This window comes from Coregonus lavaretus, assembly GCF_964263955.1.
Source record: "Coregonus lavaretus genome assembly, chromosome: 6".
NCBI lineage: Eukaryota > Metazoa > Chordata > Actinopteri > Salmoniformes > Salmonidae > Coregonus > Coregonus lavaretus.
This window is the reverse complement of record NC_139993.1, coordinates 37,352,759-37,371,446: the sequence shown is the minus strand read 5'-3', so window position 1 is coordinate 37,371,446 and position 18,688 is coordinate 37,352,759. Positions and strand designations below refer to the sequence as shown.

Sequence of the window (18,688 nt, the reverse complement as noted above, 5' to 3'; positions counted from 1 at the left end):
TAGAGCTCCGACTTTCCAACTTGAAGATCACTGACGTCATGATTTGACCTCGTATTTTTCGGAGTTCCCAGTTCTCTTGAAAGCACCATAAAACTCATGGTACCCTTCGCCAGCTCAAATCTGTGTGAAGCCGGATTCAGTGCTCTCGTCTGCATTAAAACCAAATATCGATCCAGGTTGGATATGTCAGCAGAGATGAGATGCGCACTGTCGACCACGCCCCCTGACTTTGAGAACCTCCAACATGACATGCATCATTACATTTTAGTAGACGCTCTTATCCAGAGCGACTTACAGTTAGTGAGTGCATACATTTTTCACACTGGCCCCCCGTGGGAATCAAACCCACAACCCTGGCGTTGCAAGCGCCATGCTCTACCAACTGAGCTACAGGAGGCCCTTCTCATTAGTGGTGGTGAGATAAGATACATTATGTCAGACTAATTTGCAATTGACTGTCATAGCCCCATATTAAAAGTATGTGATGGTGAGTTGAGAAGACAATCAGAAATACTGTTAAAACGTTTTTCAATTGCCTGCCATATTTGAAGATATCAAAATGAGGTCATGGGCCAAAAAAGTTTGGGAACCACCGCTCATTTGAGGAGACACTTTTCACCATGTCCTGAGCCATTCACAGAATCCCAACTCCTGGACCATTAGTGCCTTTGGAGCTAAGATGGGTTTTAAGGAATTGTGTGAATTGCTGTGTTATTAGTCATGAATTACTATTATGATGCCTGCATTTTGGATTAATATTGATATTTTTATAATAAATGCACACCTGCAAGGTTAGCACAGTCATATTTGTCGAGACGTTACCTCCAGTCAGATCTGTGAATGTTCTTATTACAATGCTGAATAAGGGGTTGAAATGTCGTAGCACTTCAGCTACAGGTCGGTAGCCTCTCACTCATTGCTCGGAAACACAAAACAAGTTACAATTTAATTAATTAATATAAATTTAATATGCCATTTAGTAGACGCTTTTATCCAAAGCGACTTACAGTCATGCGTGCATACATTTTTTTTTTGTGTATGGGTGGTCCCGGGGATCGAACCCACTACCTTGGCGTTACAAGCGCCGTGCTCTACCAGCTGAGCTACAGAGGACCACTGTATATACATAAGCAGGACTTTCGAAATAAGTTACTAATATTGTTTTAAATGAGGGGTGACTGTGGTGTTCAATTGAGCTGCCAATAAGACTTGCAAAAATGTTTATTTAAATATAAATGTGTGTGTTCATTTTTATTGAGACGTCCCATTCTACAGTCCTTCTCCATGAGGGGGTAGGGGAGTCTTGCTCAACCTCTCCCAATCCCTGGCACTTGTTTTTAATTAGTCTTGTTGAAAAGCCAGGGCTAAGTCAAGGGGGTTTTGTACTGAACTTGTAAAGCAGGACAGAGCTGGGGCTATGAATCAGCCACGCGACAGGATGTCTCCAAGTAAGAACCACGTAAATCATGGATCTGCCCAGTTGAGCTATATTCACACCATGCATAGCATCCCATGCGAAGCTTTGGGCTCTCATACACTAATCACGCACAAATCAAACGGATAACCTCATATTGCTACTGCTATGTCAAAATGGTCAGAAAATGTCAGTTGAAGTGTCCTAAGGTGTCCTGTGAATAGTTAGCATCTCCAAAGCTGTACTCCATCACAAACAAAGATAACAGAAACCCAACAGACATTCATGATTGTGACGTCCCTATTCATCTCATTAATGTACACAGGATAAACTGCCTACAATGGCTAGTGAAAATACTAATGGCCAAGTGCACACAAACAGCGAAGAGGACACGGAATAATCTCTAAACAGACACTCCTCACACAAGAATAGGAAATCAGACAGGAGAACCATGGTAGTAGCAGAACTACTGGAATTCCCTTACTCGTGGAAGGAAGGATGTCAGGCTCATAGGGATTTTATTTCTATGGTCAGGCTTTTCCCTCTCCAAACAATAGACCCATTAAAGCAGATACCAATCTTTTATCAATGGATGAAAAGGAGTTACTATCTGTGAATTAAACCAAAAGTTACATTAATTTTTCTATGTCAATTTCTGAGTGAGACCTGCCACCTCGTATGTTCGTGCAGAGGGATTGGAATAATCAAGAAGAGAACAGCTGGCAATCATGATTACTATAAACAAGCTAGCTGGAACATGTCCAGACTAGATGGCAATGATTTTCTACCCTCCTCATCACGATCTACAAATCACTCAGAAACAATGTGACATCAGTCACAAGCCCCACTACCTATCCCATACTTGTGAAATATGTGTTGCAAGAGTGAAACCAGCGTGGCATCTAATTATTTGATTACCTAATGACCGAATGAGTTCATTGGAATGCAAACGTATTTAATGTGGAATGGAATGTATGACAAATGATGTGTCAAGATTATGCATTGTATTAAGATTAAACCTTGATGAACGCTACCATGAGACCTTCCTGACAGGTCACAGTTTGTTTAACAGCTGTTTAGTTAATATGAAAATATGACATTGAAACATCTTCATGTATATTTGGTATTTATTTAGAATCCTTTTGTGTATACATAAACAGCTATGGGTAGATGAACAGAACAGCATAATGTTTGACATACAGAGAATGGCCAACCAGGATCTATTCTAAGGCAGCAATCCTCTAATGGAAATAGTTTGATTACATATGGAACACACACACACAACACCCAGAACAAGGCTAACCCAGAACATTGCCTTTTATGATGGAAACCTGGAGGTGACTCAAACACCATAACATTTTCATACTATTGTTTCATGGCTAAATTTGGGCTGGGGGATTCAGTAATACACAGGTGAGACATTAAACAACAACAACACTCCACTGAAGCTGCTCCAGGTGGTTCTCATTTCTAGAATTCAAAGCAGTCTTTAAAAGTCTGGAAGTCCATAGGGACCGTGTCTCCGCAGGAGGCCCTTGCCATTCCACTGTCACAGGTCACTTCTCAGAGTCGGCTCTCTGAGCCTCACAATCACTACCAGGTGAGCCTCTCTCTGCCAGAGCTGACTGATATGTCGTCAGTCCTCCTGTGCCAAGCAGGGCCAGGCCGGACATAGTCACTGTACAGGAGCAGTTCTTCACAAATTAGCTCCATCAGTCCACACAGGAAAGGAAAAATCTTTGAACTTTGCACAGAACAGCATTACCAGCTTGCAACAAACGACTCGAATGGTAAGCTGTATCATTACAACCCTTAAAGGCTCATGCTAAGGCATCTGGTTCGTGTTGTGAACTTGGAATCGGATCTATTTGTGGCAATCTTAAAGGGCACTAGTCCAAGAAGGCACTGGTTTGATATGGGCCACAGAACATTATGTACATGTGAGAAAAATAACAACATACTTATATGCATATTTACACACATTCTCCATGCAGTATGAAAAATGTCACAATATTAGCAGATACAGTATTTGTGGCTCATAGTGGCTAGCAGGGGTGATCGTGATTGCAAAATACCTGAACAGCGCTAGCTTAATAGACATTTCCAACCTTGAGAATAAAGTAATCTATAATTAAGCAATAACGCACGAGGGGGTGTGGTATATGGCCAAAATACCACGGCTAAGGGCTGTTCTTATGCACGATGCAACGCGGCGTGCCTGGATACAGCCCTTAGCCGTGATATATTGGCCATATACCACAAACCCCCGAGGTGCCTTATTGCTATTATAAACTGGTTACCAACATAATTAGAACATTAAAAATAAATGTTTTGTCATACCCGTGGTATACCACGGCTTTCAGCCAATCAGCATTCAGGGCTCGAACCACCCAGTTTATAATAGAAAATAAATTAAAAGGCCCTTCCTAATACCTTCAATTCTTATCAATGGAGCAATGTTACGGTTAAATCAGTGATTTCTTTATAAATTATATATAAAAATATAGAGAGGCCAGAATGTCCATAGCTAAAAGCTGAATTTCTCATTTCCAAATTCTAAAATCTTTATGCCAAACGTTTGCAGTGATTGTTTGTGATCTAGTGGTATATCACTCTTGAACATCCAAGGAAAGCTTACACAATCAACATCAACATTTCTAATTCTCTGCAGTCCATTTCACATAAGTGAAACATTCAACATATCAATCCAAAACTCCCACTGAAATTCAGATTACTCATACGACTAAGGTGCACGAAAATGGGACTAATCTAGACATCTCCGAGAACGGTCTCTTTCTTTCTTTGTAATCTGAATGTTTGGTACTCTCTCCTAATCTATTGTGTAAAAGAAAGTTTCAAAAAAACATATACAAAATTTTTTGTGAACATCAACCATGATAAACATTCATGATAAAAAAAAGTCCTCTCCCATTCATGGGGAGAGGGAGTCATGTCTTCGGAAGAGGGCTGGTGCACCCAGGCCATAGAGGGTTCTGGCATTGTGTGCTGCCCCCTCAGTCAGCCCAGTGGTTTGTGGGAGTTTGTGGTGAGAGTGGTTGACATAGTCTGGGGGCCCCTGGGTTGGCCCCTCTCACACAGGCCCTGGGTAGCTGTAATGATTGTTGTGCTCTGCACCTGCCATCTGCAGGCTGGGTTTGTGCTCCAGTTCCTCGCTCTCAGCCGTCTCTGGGCTGGAGCAGCGGGGAGGACGCTGCTTGAAGAAGTCTGATACGTAGCGCACCTGTAAGGAGAAGAGGAGGGAAATAGTGTTGTTCAGACAAAGTGAGAGGACCAAGGGCAGATCTGGAAAGTGTGATTGTATATGTCTGGTTGTGGAGGGCACCATGCAGCTGCTCCACATCTGAGAGGAACACACAGAGCGCTGCATAACCCCTCCAGCTCTCTAACCAGGCCAGAGACATCATAAAACATTGGGTCTGGGAGGGTCCCTAATTGCACACAGAAGTCTGAAATACGAATCTTGGCTTCGCTTTCCAATATGAATCACCCACGTCTCTGAGACTTCCAAAAGGCGTTGCTGAAAGAGGTTAAATCAAAACAGGGAAGTAGGAACAATAAAAAGCCAGCAGGCAACACTCACGTTGAGGATGGCAATGAGAGCGCCTTGGAGGAAGCCCACAAGAACATCGCTCCAGTGGTGTTTGTAATCAGACACGCGGGTGTAGCCCACGTACACCGCAAAGGCCACCAGGAAGAACTGGATTGTGGGTCGGAGGAGTCTTGCCCACTTCGCCCTCAGCCTCGCCTGGACATACAACTAGAGTGAAAGAGAAGGAGGAGATATTTTAGTTCTCTCATTAGTAGAGCTGTTTCTGTAGACAATTTGCCTTTACTGCTGATTGAGGTCATTAGTGGTTTAACCATCTTACCAAATAAGGCAATGTTATTTGACTGTAAACTGGCCCCAGTTACACTAAGTCTACCATCATGCCTCAATGAATGTCTGAAACACAGCATTTGTTAGTAAATGTTTATTTCATGTAAACAGTGTGCGAGTCCATTCTACAAGTGGCTATGTAGTATGAAAATGTATGCACTCACTAACTGTAAGTCGCTCTGGATAAGAGCGTCTGCTAAATGTCTAAAAATGTATTTTTTTTAATGAAAGCATGTTGTTTAGCTATTTCACAATGCCAGCCATCACATCATCAGTACATGTCGTCAAATAAAAATGTAAATGGCAAGAATGTATCTTTAAATCAACTCCCAAGCAAAAACTGAAATACGGTATGCTTAGAATCGCATAAAGCGTGAAAAGGTGTTGAATGCTGATCTAATTTATGCCTACGGACTGAAAACCCTTTTCACAGAAGAGGAGAGCTGCTGCCAGAATGTCTATCTGGCACATTCATTCCTTTGGGCTGCTACCAGGCTCCTCCTGTAGTAGGTGTGTAAGTTGGCATCCATGCATGCCCCCCTATCACACATACACTCAATCTCAGCATTCAACACTGTAGGACACTTGTAGGGAGCTGGAGATATGAATCACGCATACTAGGGAATATCAAAGGGCCTGTGACATGACTAAACAAAGCAGAGGGAATGAATGACTAATTGTTTTGATTGGCATTGAGGACCGGCCGTCTGCTCGAGGCGCCTGCCTGCTCTGTCTGTCGGTCCATAGCTCCATACACAATGACAAGGCCCAGGGCAGTTGAACTGGATAACTAGAAACAGAACACAGGCCTTCATCTCCGGTCAATAACAGTCCAGTCCAGCAGGGCATTAGCCTGTGTGTCCAAATTCCTCAGCTTAACCTTTGCCTTGCCCTTATATGAGCACAATCCCTCTCTGTGAATCCTGTCCTATTCTGCCTTTCATATACAGTGGGGAAAAAAAGTATTTAGTCAGCCACCAATTGTGCAAGTTCTCCCACTTAAAAAGATGAGAGAGGCCTGTAATTTTCATCATAGGTACACGTCAACTATGACAGACAAAATGAGATTTTTTTTCTCCAGAAAATCACATTGTAGGATTTTTAATGAATTTATTTGCAAATGATGGTGGAAAATAAGTATTTGGTCAATAACAAAAGTTTCTCAATACTTTGTTATATACCCTTTGTTGGCAATGACACAGGTCAAACGTTTTCTGTAAGTCTTCACAAGGTTTTCACACACTGTTGCTGGTATTTTGGCCCATTCCTCCATGCAGATCTCCTCTAGAGCAGTGATGTTTTGGGGCTGTCGCTGGGCAACACAGACTTTCAACTCCCTCCAAAGATTTTCTATGGGGTTGAGATCTGGAGACTGGCTAGGCCACTCCAGGACCTTGAAATGCTTCTTACAAAGCCACTCCTTCGTTGCCCGGGCGGTGTGTTTGGGATCATTGTCATGCTGAAAGACCCAGCCACGTTTCATCTTCAATGCCCTTGCTGATGGAAGGAGGTTTTCACTCAAAATCTCACGATACATGGCCCCATTCATTCTTTCCTTTACACGGATCAGTCATCCTGGTCCCTTTGCAGAAAAACAGCCCCAAAGCATGATGTTTCCACCCCCATGCTTCACAGTAGGTATGGTGTTCTTTGGATGCAACTCAGCATTCTTTGTCCTCCAAACACGACGAGTTGAGTTTTTACCAAAAAGTTCTATTTTGGTTTCATCTGACCATATGACATTCTCCCAATCCTCTTCTGGATCATCCAAATGCACTCTAGCAAACTTCAGACAGGCCTGGACATGTACTGGCTTAAGCAGGGGGACACGTCTGGCACTGCAGGATGTGAGTCCCTGGCGGCGTAGTGTGTTACTGATGGTAGGCTTTGTTACTTTGGTCCCAGCTCTCTGCAGGTCATTCACTAGGTCCCCCCGTGTGGTTCTGGGATTTTTGCTCACCGTTCTTGTGATCATTTTGACCCCACGGTGTGAGATCTTGCGTGGAGCCCCAGATCGAGGGAGATTATCAGTGGTCTTGTATGTCTTCCATTTCCTAATAATTGCTCCCACAGTTGATTTCTTCAAACCAAGCTGCTTACCTATTGCAGATTGAGTCTTCCCAGCCTGGTGCAGGTCTACAATTTTGTTTCTGGTGTCCTTTGACAGCTCTTTGGTCTTGGCCATAGTGGAGTTTGGAGTGTGACTGTTTGAGGTTGTGGACAGGTGTCTTTTATACTGATAACAAGTTCAAACAGGTGCCATTAATACAGGTAACGAGTGGAGGACAGAGGAGCCTCTTAAAGAAGAAGTTACAGGTCTATGAGAGCCAGAAATCTTGCTTGTTTGTAGGTGACCAAATACTTATTTTCCACCATAATTTGCAAATAAATTCATAAAAAATCCTACAATGTGATTTTCTGGAAAAAAAAATCTCAATTTGTCTGTCATAGTTGACATGTACCTATGATGAAAAGTACAGGCCTCTCTCATCTTTTTAAGTGGGAGAACTTGCACAATTGGTGGCTGACTAAATACTTTTTTCCCCCCACTGTATTCCCCATTACTCCTGTTTCAAATGGAGAGGCATTGCATCAGTTGACTATATTTGAGACTGCTGATTATGAGGGTGTGTGTGTAGTTTACTCACTGCTAGAAACAGCATACAGTACATCCCAAAGGATGAGTGGCCCGAGTAGAAGGACAACCTGGAAAATAGAAAGAAAACAAATATGTTGTTAAAACCTTTTTCTGTCATGGCTGTGTGGAGGCTACAGTTGATCTATTCAGTGTGTTTCTACCATAGCATAAAGCAGTAGTCACCAACCCTGGTTCTAGTGAGCTGCAGCATATGCAGGCATTGGTTCCAGTACAGCACTAACCACTGGCATTGAGCAATGCCCACATCAACAATATTTCCCTGACACCCTCTACCTCAGTAACTACCTGGACTCAGTGACGTCCCGAGGATTGCCGGTGCAGTTGATCTCCAGCACGTAGCCTTTGCAGACCTTGGGGTTGCAGACGGCCATGAAGTTGGGCCGAGGGCGTCCTATGGTGAACTTGGCCAGGTCCGTCAGTGATTGGCTGACAGCTGCCCCGAACAGGAAGGTACCCAGCACCTTGTAGAGTGCCGCCACGTACCCATTGAACTCGGAGTTAGAGTGGATCCTCTTACTATAGACAAGGTAAGCCTCTCCTGATGATATCTATGGGAAGAGAGAAAGATGATTAAATTACATCCAACACTCCAATATGATATCTGGTTTGGTCCACTGGCTGCTTATAGAAACGCCTGTTTGTGAGACTGGTCTGGGAATCAGTGTAGACAGACGTTATTTAGCTCACCTATGTGTCAGAGAGGAAAGTATAGGGAGGGACTTACAATGATGACAGTGCAGGAGATGGTGACTGCAGCCAGCAAGCCGTGGGTGATGGTGTCAGGTTTGAGGGGGTACTTGATGTCCTCATCGTCACAGTACACACCCCTCTGGTAGGGCCGGAACACAATGGACATGATGAGGAAGGGCAGAGCGGCTATGAGAAGAGAAAAATGACAGGCAACTCGTTAATTCACTTCAACTGAGAGAATTTTATAATGCTCGCAACACTGATATGCTCCCATTGATGACATCATTTCATACACTTTTTTTCCATCCAGCACCTGAACCAGCAGGATGTGAATTTCATTTTCTTATTTTCTTCTTTCATTAATTCACTTCAACTACCAACATTGACTTTTCCTATAATAAAAGGTGATAAAGTACACCGGGAATAATTGATGATAATGCTGTTGATCCAAGCTAATATACAAAGATTTTATGGCAGCATTCCATCTGTGAAATAACAGATATTTTCAATTTCCAGAAAACCAGACATTACATCACTATTCAATCTGGGAGGTGAAATGTTTCTTCAAGGTTTTCTGAGTAGCTTTTTTCCTCCTTTCCTGAAGACCTGTTTCAGTGGAACAATGCTATCCTGTAAATATACCATATTCATAGCCCAGAAAGGCACAGCATACCGAAGCAGAGCTCAGCACACATTGATGTAGGTTGTGAAATGTCATAGTACATCTGCACAGTAAGGGATTAAAAAACAAACAGTAGACTCAGATGTACACACACACACCCTTCCCAGTGCACCTCCTTAGAAGACTGACTGATGTGGTGGTGTGCACAAACGAGCCCAATATAGCCGCTCAAGGTTACTGAGTGGATGGAAAATGTCCTTGAGACGTTCGTAAATGTCTTCAAAACCACACACACTCAGGACATGTCTGATGCCTGATGCAAAGCCACAAACACACCATGAGGAAGGCATTACACGTTCGTTACTGCAGTTCCTGTTGATAAACTTAATGGATAATGCTCTTCCTTGTCTGCAAATGAAAACAGATATGTAAAAAAATACCTCATTGGCACAACTGTTAGGAATGTGTTTTTTCTCTTCTCCTACAAGCCTGGAGCTCTTGTGTGTAAAACCAGGAGTGGAGCTAAGACCTAGGGCATATGTGTGAACTCTCTCCCCACCCTGAAACCCTCCAGTCAGCTCCCCTGCCCAGCATGCAGGCAGCCTTGGGCGTATGGAAATGCCATGAGGCTGCATAATAAATGAAAGAAAAATACATACACTGAAAAATGTTGTTTCAAAAGTATAAATTTCTCTTTCAACCCCATCCCGCCTCCCTTCTGAAGCACGTCTGTTAATGACATCATTCCAGGTCAGTTTCCAGGCTGAGTAACAGATAGAGAGCCAGGAGAACGATGCCACACTGAGAAACGAACTGATGAAAATAATGATGTTGGATCTTAGACAGTGCTAGTAAAGCTGAGGCTCTAATGGGCAGGGTTTCTCTGCTCTCTGAAGACATCTGTCTAGCTTATGGCTGTACAACTCTAGTCTTTAAGCATTGCAGTCCTTTTCATTTGTCCCTGGCAGGCTGGCAATCATAGATTGGTTTGCCGCCAAGAGGTCAACACACTTGCACCGCAAGGAATGTTCTGGACAAACTCCATTTAAGGTGGTGAGGACACATTCACTTGGACAAGGAATAAGCTTGAAGAAGAATATGATATATCTATCTACCTCTATGTAATGTCTGGTCTGGTTGACATGACTAATACCTCACGAGATGAGGAACGGCATTGTCTGGTTACATTTGCATGGCTACGCAGAAAATGTGCCTACTAACTAACTGACACCTTCCTCCTCTAAACAAAGAGAGACATTGGCTGTGTGGAGGATGCCAAGGACAACAGTAAACACTAGAGCCTTTGTGTTCCTCGGAGAATGAACAAATGGCTACAGGATAAAGACGTATCAGTGTACACTGTGTCAGACCGTCTAACCTTGCTAGTAGGTTTCAGACAAGACAAAACACACAATGAGACAGACATTGGAGAGAGAAACCTCAACTGGAGATACAAGCTGAGATTCACACAAGCTACAGTGCCTTCAGAAACCTTTTCCACATTTTGTTGTGTTACAGCCTGAAAATGGATTACATGGAGATTGTGTCACTGATCTACACACAATACCCCATAATGTCAAAGTGGAATTGTTTTTAGAAATATTTACAAATTAATAAAAAATGAAAAACTGAAATGTCTTGAGTCAATTCAATCCTTTTGTTATGGCAAGCCTAAATAAGTTCAGGAGTAAAGATATGCTTAACAAGTCACATAATAAGTTGCATGGACTCCCTCTGTGTGCAATAATAGTGTTTAACATGATTTTTAAATGACTAACCCATCTCTGTACCCCACACATACAATTATTTGTAAGGTCCCGCAGTCGAGTAGTACATTTCAAGCACAGATTCAACCACAAAGACCAGGGAGGTTTTCCAATGGGTCGCAAAGAAGGGCACCTTCTTGTTATTTATATGGGGGATACAATCTTCCCAGCTCTGCAGATTTTGCTGTGAAGAGACATAATCATTAGATCATTTGTTTTGGTTCTGTCCATTTGTAGCTTGTTTTTGGACACAGGTCCAGGAATGGCTAAAGGATTGCAATATTTACCTGGAGCTAACCTTGCAGATAGCATTACTGGGTGATCTGAAAAGTCATAGTCAATCGATCAATAATATAATAATACTTTTAGCAAAAATGTTTATTTTTAATTCACAATCTGTAGAAGCAATGAGAATAGAAAGGTTCAGAACTTTTGTAAAACATCACAGTACGGTTGAAATATATATGGCAAATAGAAATCCTATATGGATGGTGTTAAGAGATAGATGGGAGGTATTGAATGGAGTTGAAGGATGGGACTAATAACAAATAACAACAAGATAACTAATAATGTAAGCATACTGTGTCCATAATAAGTATATAGGTTGTATGTTGGGAGCTATTGGGAAAGAGCACAGTTAGAAAGATATGGCATATAGAAGCAAACCGGATGGACATCATGAAAATGATCGGAGAGGTTGAGAGTAGAAGAAGTTCAGGAGCAAAAACAAAAAAAAACAAATAAAATAGAATTATTGTAAAATTGACTGTGTCCATAAGGTGTAGATAGTAAGTATAGGCTGGAAGTAGAGGCCTGGGCATTGTTGTTCACTAATTTACTCCAAGTAGGGAAAGGATGGCGGGGTTGAAAAGTAATAAAGGGGAGTATATATATAAAAAACATGGGGGATTGGAAGTGATGCAGACAATTACATTGATAGAAGTTACAATCTATCTGCAATATTAAGCTGATCGACCCCCATAAAAAAAAAAAATATATATAAGGGCACCTACTGGTAGATCGGTAAAAAAAAAAGCAGATATTGAATATCCCTTTGAGCATGGTACAGTTAATAATTACACTTTGGATGGTGTATCAATACACCCAGTCACTACAAAGATACAGGCGTCCTTCCTAACTCAGTTGCTGTAGAGGAAGGAAACCGCTCAGGGATTTCACCATGAGGCCAATGGGGACTTTAAAACAGTTACAGAGTTTAATGACTATGATAGGAGAAAACTGAGGATGGATCAACAACATTGTAGTTACTCCACAATACTAACATAAATGACAGAGTGAAAAGAAGGAAGCCTGTACAGAATAAAAATATTCCAAAACATGCATCCTGTTTATATTAAGGCACTAAAGTAATATGGCAAAGAAATGAACTTTTTCTCCTGAATACAAAGCGTTATATTTGGGGCAAATCCATCACAACACATCACTGAGTAACACTCTTTATATTTTCAAGCATGGTGGTGGCTGCATCATGTTATGAGTATGCGTGTCATCGGCAAGGACTAGGGAGTTTTTTAGGATAAAAAGAAACGGAATAGAGCTAAGCACAGGCAAAATCCTAGAGGAAAACCTGGTTCAGTCTGCTTTCCAACAGACACTGGGAGATTCACCTTTCAGCAGGACAATTACCTACAACACAATGCCAAATATACACCGGAGTTGCTTACCAGGACGACGTTGAATGTTCTTGAGTGGCCTAGTTACAGTTTTGACTTAAATTGGCTTGAAGATCTATGGCAAGACTTGAAAATGGCTGTCGAGCAATGATAAACAACCAACTTGACTTGAAGAATTTCTAAAGAATAATGGGCAAATATTGTACAATCCAGGTGTGCAAAGCTCTTAGAGACTTACCCAGAATGACTCACAGCTGTAATCGCTGCCAAAGGTGATTCTAAACATGTATTGACTCAGGGGATTAAATACTTATCTAACCAAGATATATTAATGAAAGGTTAGGATTTTTCTTCCTCTGACATTACAGAGTATTGTGTAGATCGTTGACAAAAAATGACAATTTAATCAATTTTAATCCCACTTTGTAACAACAATGTGGAAAAAGTCAAGGGGTGTGAATAGTTTATAAAGGCACTGTACATCTACAAAAGGGTCTGTTGCGTTGCTAGCCTTCTGATATTAGTTCAAGAGGAATTTATGTTTTTACATGTAAATACAAGCACCCACCATTATGAGCACCACAGATCAGACGGCGTCACCACCAAACAGGTGCCACTTAACTAGCACATATTCCATATAGGAACAAAGTGGCAACCCTTCGTTCCCAACCAGCACCAACCATTATCGTGTGTGTTTGTCAACACCAGCAGCTGTAACCCACCTGCCAGCCTCTCCATGTTTCCCACCAGTACAGGGCTGTTGTGGCAGTGTTTACACAGTGGTAGAAGGCTTTGTGAGGGAATAGAACCCCAGAATAAAAGTCTCAGTGCCCCCAGGCCCTCAGCACCTCCATCCTGTCTGGTGGTGCCATAAGACAATGTGGCCATCCATAACATCCTGGGGGGATGCAGGGACATTGTGGGACAAGTGTGATGAGGCTTTTGGATGGCAATTCATTGACCCTACATCCTGTCTCCAGCTGGCACGGGAAAAGTCAGACAGAATCACACCAGAATGTCAAGGAACAAATGTCTCTGGCTTCCTTTTCCTCCTCCAAGTCCACACAGTGCTGGAAGTGAATCACAGAAAGAGTGGAGGAGAGGAGGTTTGTGTTTCTTAGCTATTGTGACTATTCCTCCATCTCCGCCAGATCCAGTGTCCACAATAACATATGTTTGGTTTCTGGAGGAATATTTTGCCATTGTTTTGTTCCAAACATCTGAGCTGAGTGTAACTTAATCAGGATAGGCTGATGAGCTCTCTGGAGGACACTAACTATCATCACCATTTCACTTCTGAGTTCATCATACAAGTCACTTTGAATGTTTCTACATATTATTGATCTTTCATAATGTAACTTGCTTGGGATTAGCACCAGCTGTCAAATTCTCTGTAACATATTCAGAAAAACAATATTTACCGGGAATATACATAGCCATAAATGTCTAATAAAAATAAACTTGAGGGCTACTGTGTGCAAGGCTGTCATTACTGTACAGTGGGAAATGTTTTAGACAGAATTACATGAACTCTGTCTCCACACACACACACAGCCATTAAATACAAAATCCTATTTGGTAGGTATGTTCACATTTTGCAGGCAATTGAAAACAGAATGGAAATGCTGGCAAACTCAAGGCTTATTGACGCCTGTATCCAGTTTACCTAGCCCATATGAGTAAACTTAGAATACATACACCAAGTATTGTGAGCCTGAACACTGGTCTGGACCCCCAGCATGGTGGAAGTCATTTTTAAATGGTTTGTTTGTGCTTGATGCTGTGTAACAAACACCCTGCAGCAATTGCACTGCTTTTAACACAATCTTACAGAGTAGTCGGTCAGGACCATTAGTAGTGGCTAAGTGGGAGAAAAATGTGATGCAAATTATGAAAGTAAATGTCAGTTGAAATACTGGTTCCTGTAAGCTGATAGATGGAGGGAATGTCAAAGATGGCGGGAATGTCAATTTAAAATAGATAAAAGGAGTAAAAATATAGTTTCAGGGCAGAGCACATTAACACATAGGAGGGGAGAGAGTCAGAGTTGAATCTGAGACAAGCAATCATAACTCAAATCTTTGTGCAAAACTCTTCCATTAATATCAATGCATGAAAGTTGCATATAGGCTATCTCAAGTTTGGATCTAGCACTTCATTCGATAAAGAGGCAACCATCATTTCCTTCACGCTGCCATTAGAGTAGGTTGGGTATAAATCCCTGAATGCTTTGCCATGGTGAATGGTGTAGGCAGTGCACCTGGCCTAAAATGACCCCCTCCAGGATTCTTAGGCTGTGTACATCTTTATTTTTGTACACATAACGCTGCATTTATACTGCAGACACATCACTTTAACAGATGAGACAAATCTAAAAGTCAATATGAAAATCTAGTCTGGTGTTGTAAAGTAGGGGTGTCCAATAAACCTCTACATAGGATATCTGACAGACTTCCAAGCCTCTGAGCCCCAAAAACATGCACACAGACAGACACAAACAAACACAGCCACACTGACAGGCAAAAATAGACAAAGAAATAGGTCTCCAGAATACCACAAGAACATTTCACCGCCCAAATTGACAGTGCTCAAGAACTGCATCTTTACAGGAGGAAAGAAGGGAACTATGTATTTTAACCGACCAAATGAAAGTCCTTACGGGAAAAGGTAGAATAATAGATGAAAGCAGGTTTGAAGGGGAGTGTATTCGCTCCATGAGGACCATGAAACACCTGACTCTACAGTTGGAAGGAAATTAGGCCCTGCTGGGAATGCTGCCTGTGAAAGATCTCCTATTTGAGCCCATAATTAGGCCTTTTGAAGTCACAGGAAGCAGAAGTTCACATTTCCTGCCTCAGATTAAGGAACCCCATTTGAACAGCTTTTAGTCACACTTTGAGAAGCTAACACTCCCTTTTCTCCTCTACCTTCCATTTACAATAATCTACAATGCTTCTCCTAAAATAGGGCCTTGGGGCACAGAAATACAAGAGAGAGGGGAGGCAAATGACTCTTGAAGACAAGTGAGGGTTTAGACACAAACACATGGAACAAAAGTTTAAGTTAAAGCTATCCAGCACCTGCTCAATGCCATTGGATATGCATAAGATATAGAGAGGGCTTAAGGTACCTGGCCTCTCTGAGCTGAGCAACATAAATTAATTCAATTCCATCACACCACTAATTCCTCTCCTCCTTTGTGCCCTCACTCTCTTATTCAGTCTCTCCATCCCATTCACTCTCGATCATTCCTTCAATCCAAGTGTCCTCCCACACTCTCACGCTCTGTAAATATAGAGGTCTGAATGGAGCCAGGCTTTTTTTAGACAGCTGATTACATGGGATGATTTGGGCTACAATCTTACTGGAAGCTGAGAGCCACTGAAATTCATCACATCCTCTCTCTCTCTCTGCAAAATGGAGGGCAGGGTTGGGGTCAATGCCCTTTCAATTCAGGAAGGGAATACAATTTCCAGCAAAAGAACCAAAGAGTCTTCATTGAAAAAACATGGCTCTTTTCAAATCTTGCATTGGAATTTAAATGTATGCCCTGAAATGAGTGAACTAATGGAGGGGTCAGAGCCTGGACTCAAACACCTGGATCATTGTACTACCAAACTCATCTGGACCACTGATTTAATTAGAAAAGCATCCTCCATCTGATACTTCACTGACACCGCACTATAGACCGGGCCTCTACCTGCCCTTTACTCTGTGGCACCTGCACTGCTTTATGGACGCAGTCGGACAAAATTATTAAAACATCCAGCCTGGGATTTTACTGTACTTTGTGCGATTATTTTAGGCCTAGCTGATTCATCTGATGTGATATTCCCATGTGTGACCTGACTGGTTCAGACTGGAGAGAATGCCTTCCTGCAGGGTCACAGCTGGGCCATGTGCTAGAACACTCTCTGCTTTATTTAGACTGGATGGTCTGTCTTTCCACACTGTGAGGGTCATCTTGTGACTCTTTCTCCAGCCGCTCTTCTCTGTCTCTCAATTCAGTGCCTCTACACTCTTTCTCCTTCCTCCAGTGCATCTCTATGCCCTTTCCTCTTCTGTCATCATGCCAATACTATCCTCTCGCTCTGTCTCTCCATTTCTCTCGTTCTTTTTTCACTCTCTTTCACACACTGTGTAGTGTGTGGACCAGGGCCCTTCTCCCAGCCCCACAGTCGACTCTGCTCTGTCCTCTCCACTGGCAGGCTAGACTGACTAATGTGGAAGGTATGTGCTGGGCGTAAAACCTCTGCATTTGGATCTGGAGTTCTAATTCACACGAGGAATGCCCAACTTCCCCAGTCAGTCACACCAAATCCTGCTACCCTTTGCTTTATAATGCCCCGGTTTCTCTCTCGCTCTCCTCATCATTTTACGCATTCTGAGCACCAAGTAGTGCGGATGGAGGGTAGTTAAATCTGGCCTGGGGAATAGTCAGACTTTTGTTAGATCAAACAAATAGATCAGAACACACATGTTTTGATTATATATCTGGGAGCTAAATATGTTAGTAGGCCCATGGTATAAAAAACGTTAAATCCCTAAAATGTAGATGTTTATATGGCCATATATTGTGAAATCTATGTTGCAATACTTCACCACACAAACCCATCTAAGGGTGTTCGTCCACCTCTTCTGTTTATTGAAATGTCTTCAGTTCCCATAACAGAACTGCCCTAGGATAACTATTTCCTGTGCTGTCACCAGTACATTTCTCAGTGAGTGGAAACAGTTTGAGAACTCATGACAATGCCTTTTCACATCCCAACTGGATGAGAATCCTGAATCCCCGGAGACAAGCTACATAGTTTCCTTTACAAGCCTCCTTCAACCACTTGAAACTCCAGGGCAGTCAGGTCAAAGAACATGGGAACATTTTATTGAGTCAAATATTTTTCCCAACATTTATTTAACATGAATAGATAAGCTTCCTTACAGATGGCACTAAGATTAAATGCTATAAAGTTCCCTTTATGGCATTCATCAAAGGAGAAGGCACACTGTGAGTTATTCACTGATAGCACAGCATTTCCTACACTCACTTCCTTGGTACTGCCAGGGATACTCTGCTTTACAATGCTGTGTCTTTGAGTAAGCGAGAAAAAAACATGACAAATCTCCCCAAGTCCCATGGTAAACCAGATGATTCCTCCTTGTGTCTCCTCAGTAACCGTGCCAAGTCCCTGGGGGTCCAGTAGTCTGTATGTGGAGACCTAACATGACTGAGTCATACACTCACTCATATCCTCTCTCCTCACAGCTGTCGCTGTGTTTAATTAGTGTACAACAGCAGAATAAAAATCACAGCAGGAAAAAAAACATAACCCTCTAGAGAGTGTGTGGTGAGATTAACCTCTGTCTTGCTGGGGAGGCAATTTAGTCATCATACATTGCTCAGAACACACTTTATTCAACAGAGTGCACAGAGTACAGCTATAAATGTAGACCATGTTATTCTGCTCTGCTGGCCTCTTTGAAGAGCTACCTATGAAAACTTCAGTCAGGGAGAAGTTAACCCCAGCCCTTCCTCTGTGCAATGAGCCAACACCCACTGTCTATTTGTGCTGAGTGTAGGTTTACACAGACAGAAGAGAGGGAGGGAGAGAAAGAGGGAGAGGGTGAGAGGGGTGGGAGTGAGGAGCCTATATTAAATGTCAAAATCAAGCCTAAAGTAGGGCAGATATTTGAGTATCCCCCAAAACAGGTAACTACAGATGACTTACTAGCCGCTGAGGCCATCTAGGACATAGCCAGAGAAAGAAATCTCTCTGAAGCATAGCGTCTTGTCTGAGGAACATCTAATTCCACAGTGAAATCCTGGCATGGGTGTTTCCTGGTTGTAAAGCAGGGGGCTTGAGGCCTTCAACTAGTGACTTTGAACCTGCCTCTTTGTCATTACTAATCACACACCTCACCTACCTTAAAAAGTCCAATGCAGCCGTTTTTTATCTCAATATCAAATAATTTCCGGGTAACAATGAAGTACCTTACTGTGATTTTTT

The 18,688-nt window shown here is 42.3% G+C and overlaps 1 protein-coding gene across 2 annotated transcripts in view; it reads right to left on the bottom strand.

The window, feature by feature from the left end:
• Positions 1–2,523: 2,523 nt before the first annotated feature.
• The window catches only part of LOC311130609 (phospholipid phosphatase 2-like), a 41,930-nt gene continuing 25,765 nt past the window's right edge, over positions 2,524–18,688 (bottom strand). For both annotated transcript variants that reach the window (XM_084163392.1, XM_084163393.1), the window contains exons 2-6: positions 8,696–8,847; positions 8,257–8,519; positions 7,961–8,018; positions 5,016–5,192; positions 2,524–4,655 (exon numbers count right to left, since the gene is read on the bottom strand). In XM_084163392.1, the coding sequence (XP_084019518.1) occupies positions 4,506–4,655; positions 5,016–5,192; positions 7,961–8,018; positions 8,257–8,519; positions 8,696–8,847 (800 nt within the window). In that variant the 3' untranslated portion in view covers positions 2,524–4,505. The remainder of the gene's footprint in view (positions 4,656–5,015; positions 5,193–7,960; positions 8,019–8,256; positions 8,520–8,695; positions 8,848–18,688) is intronic.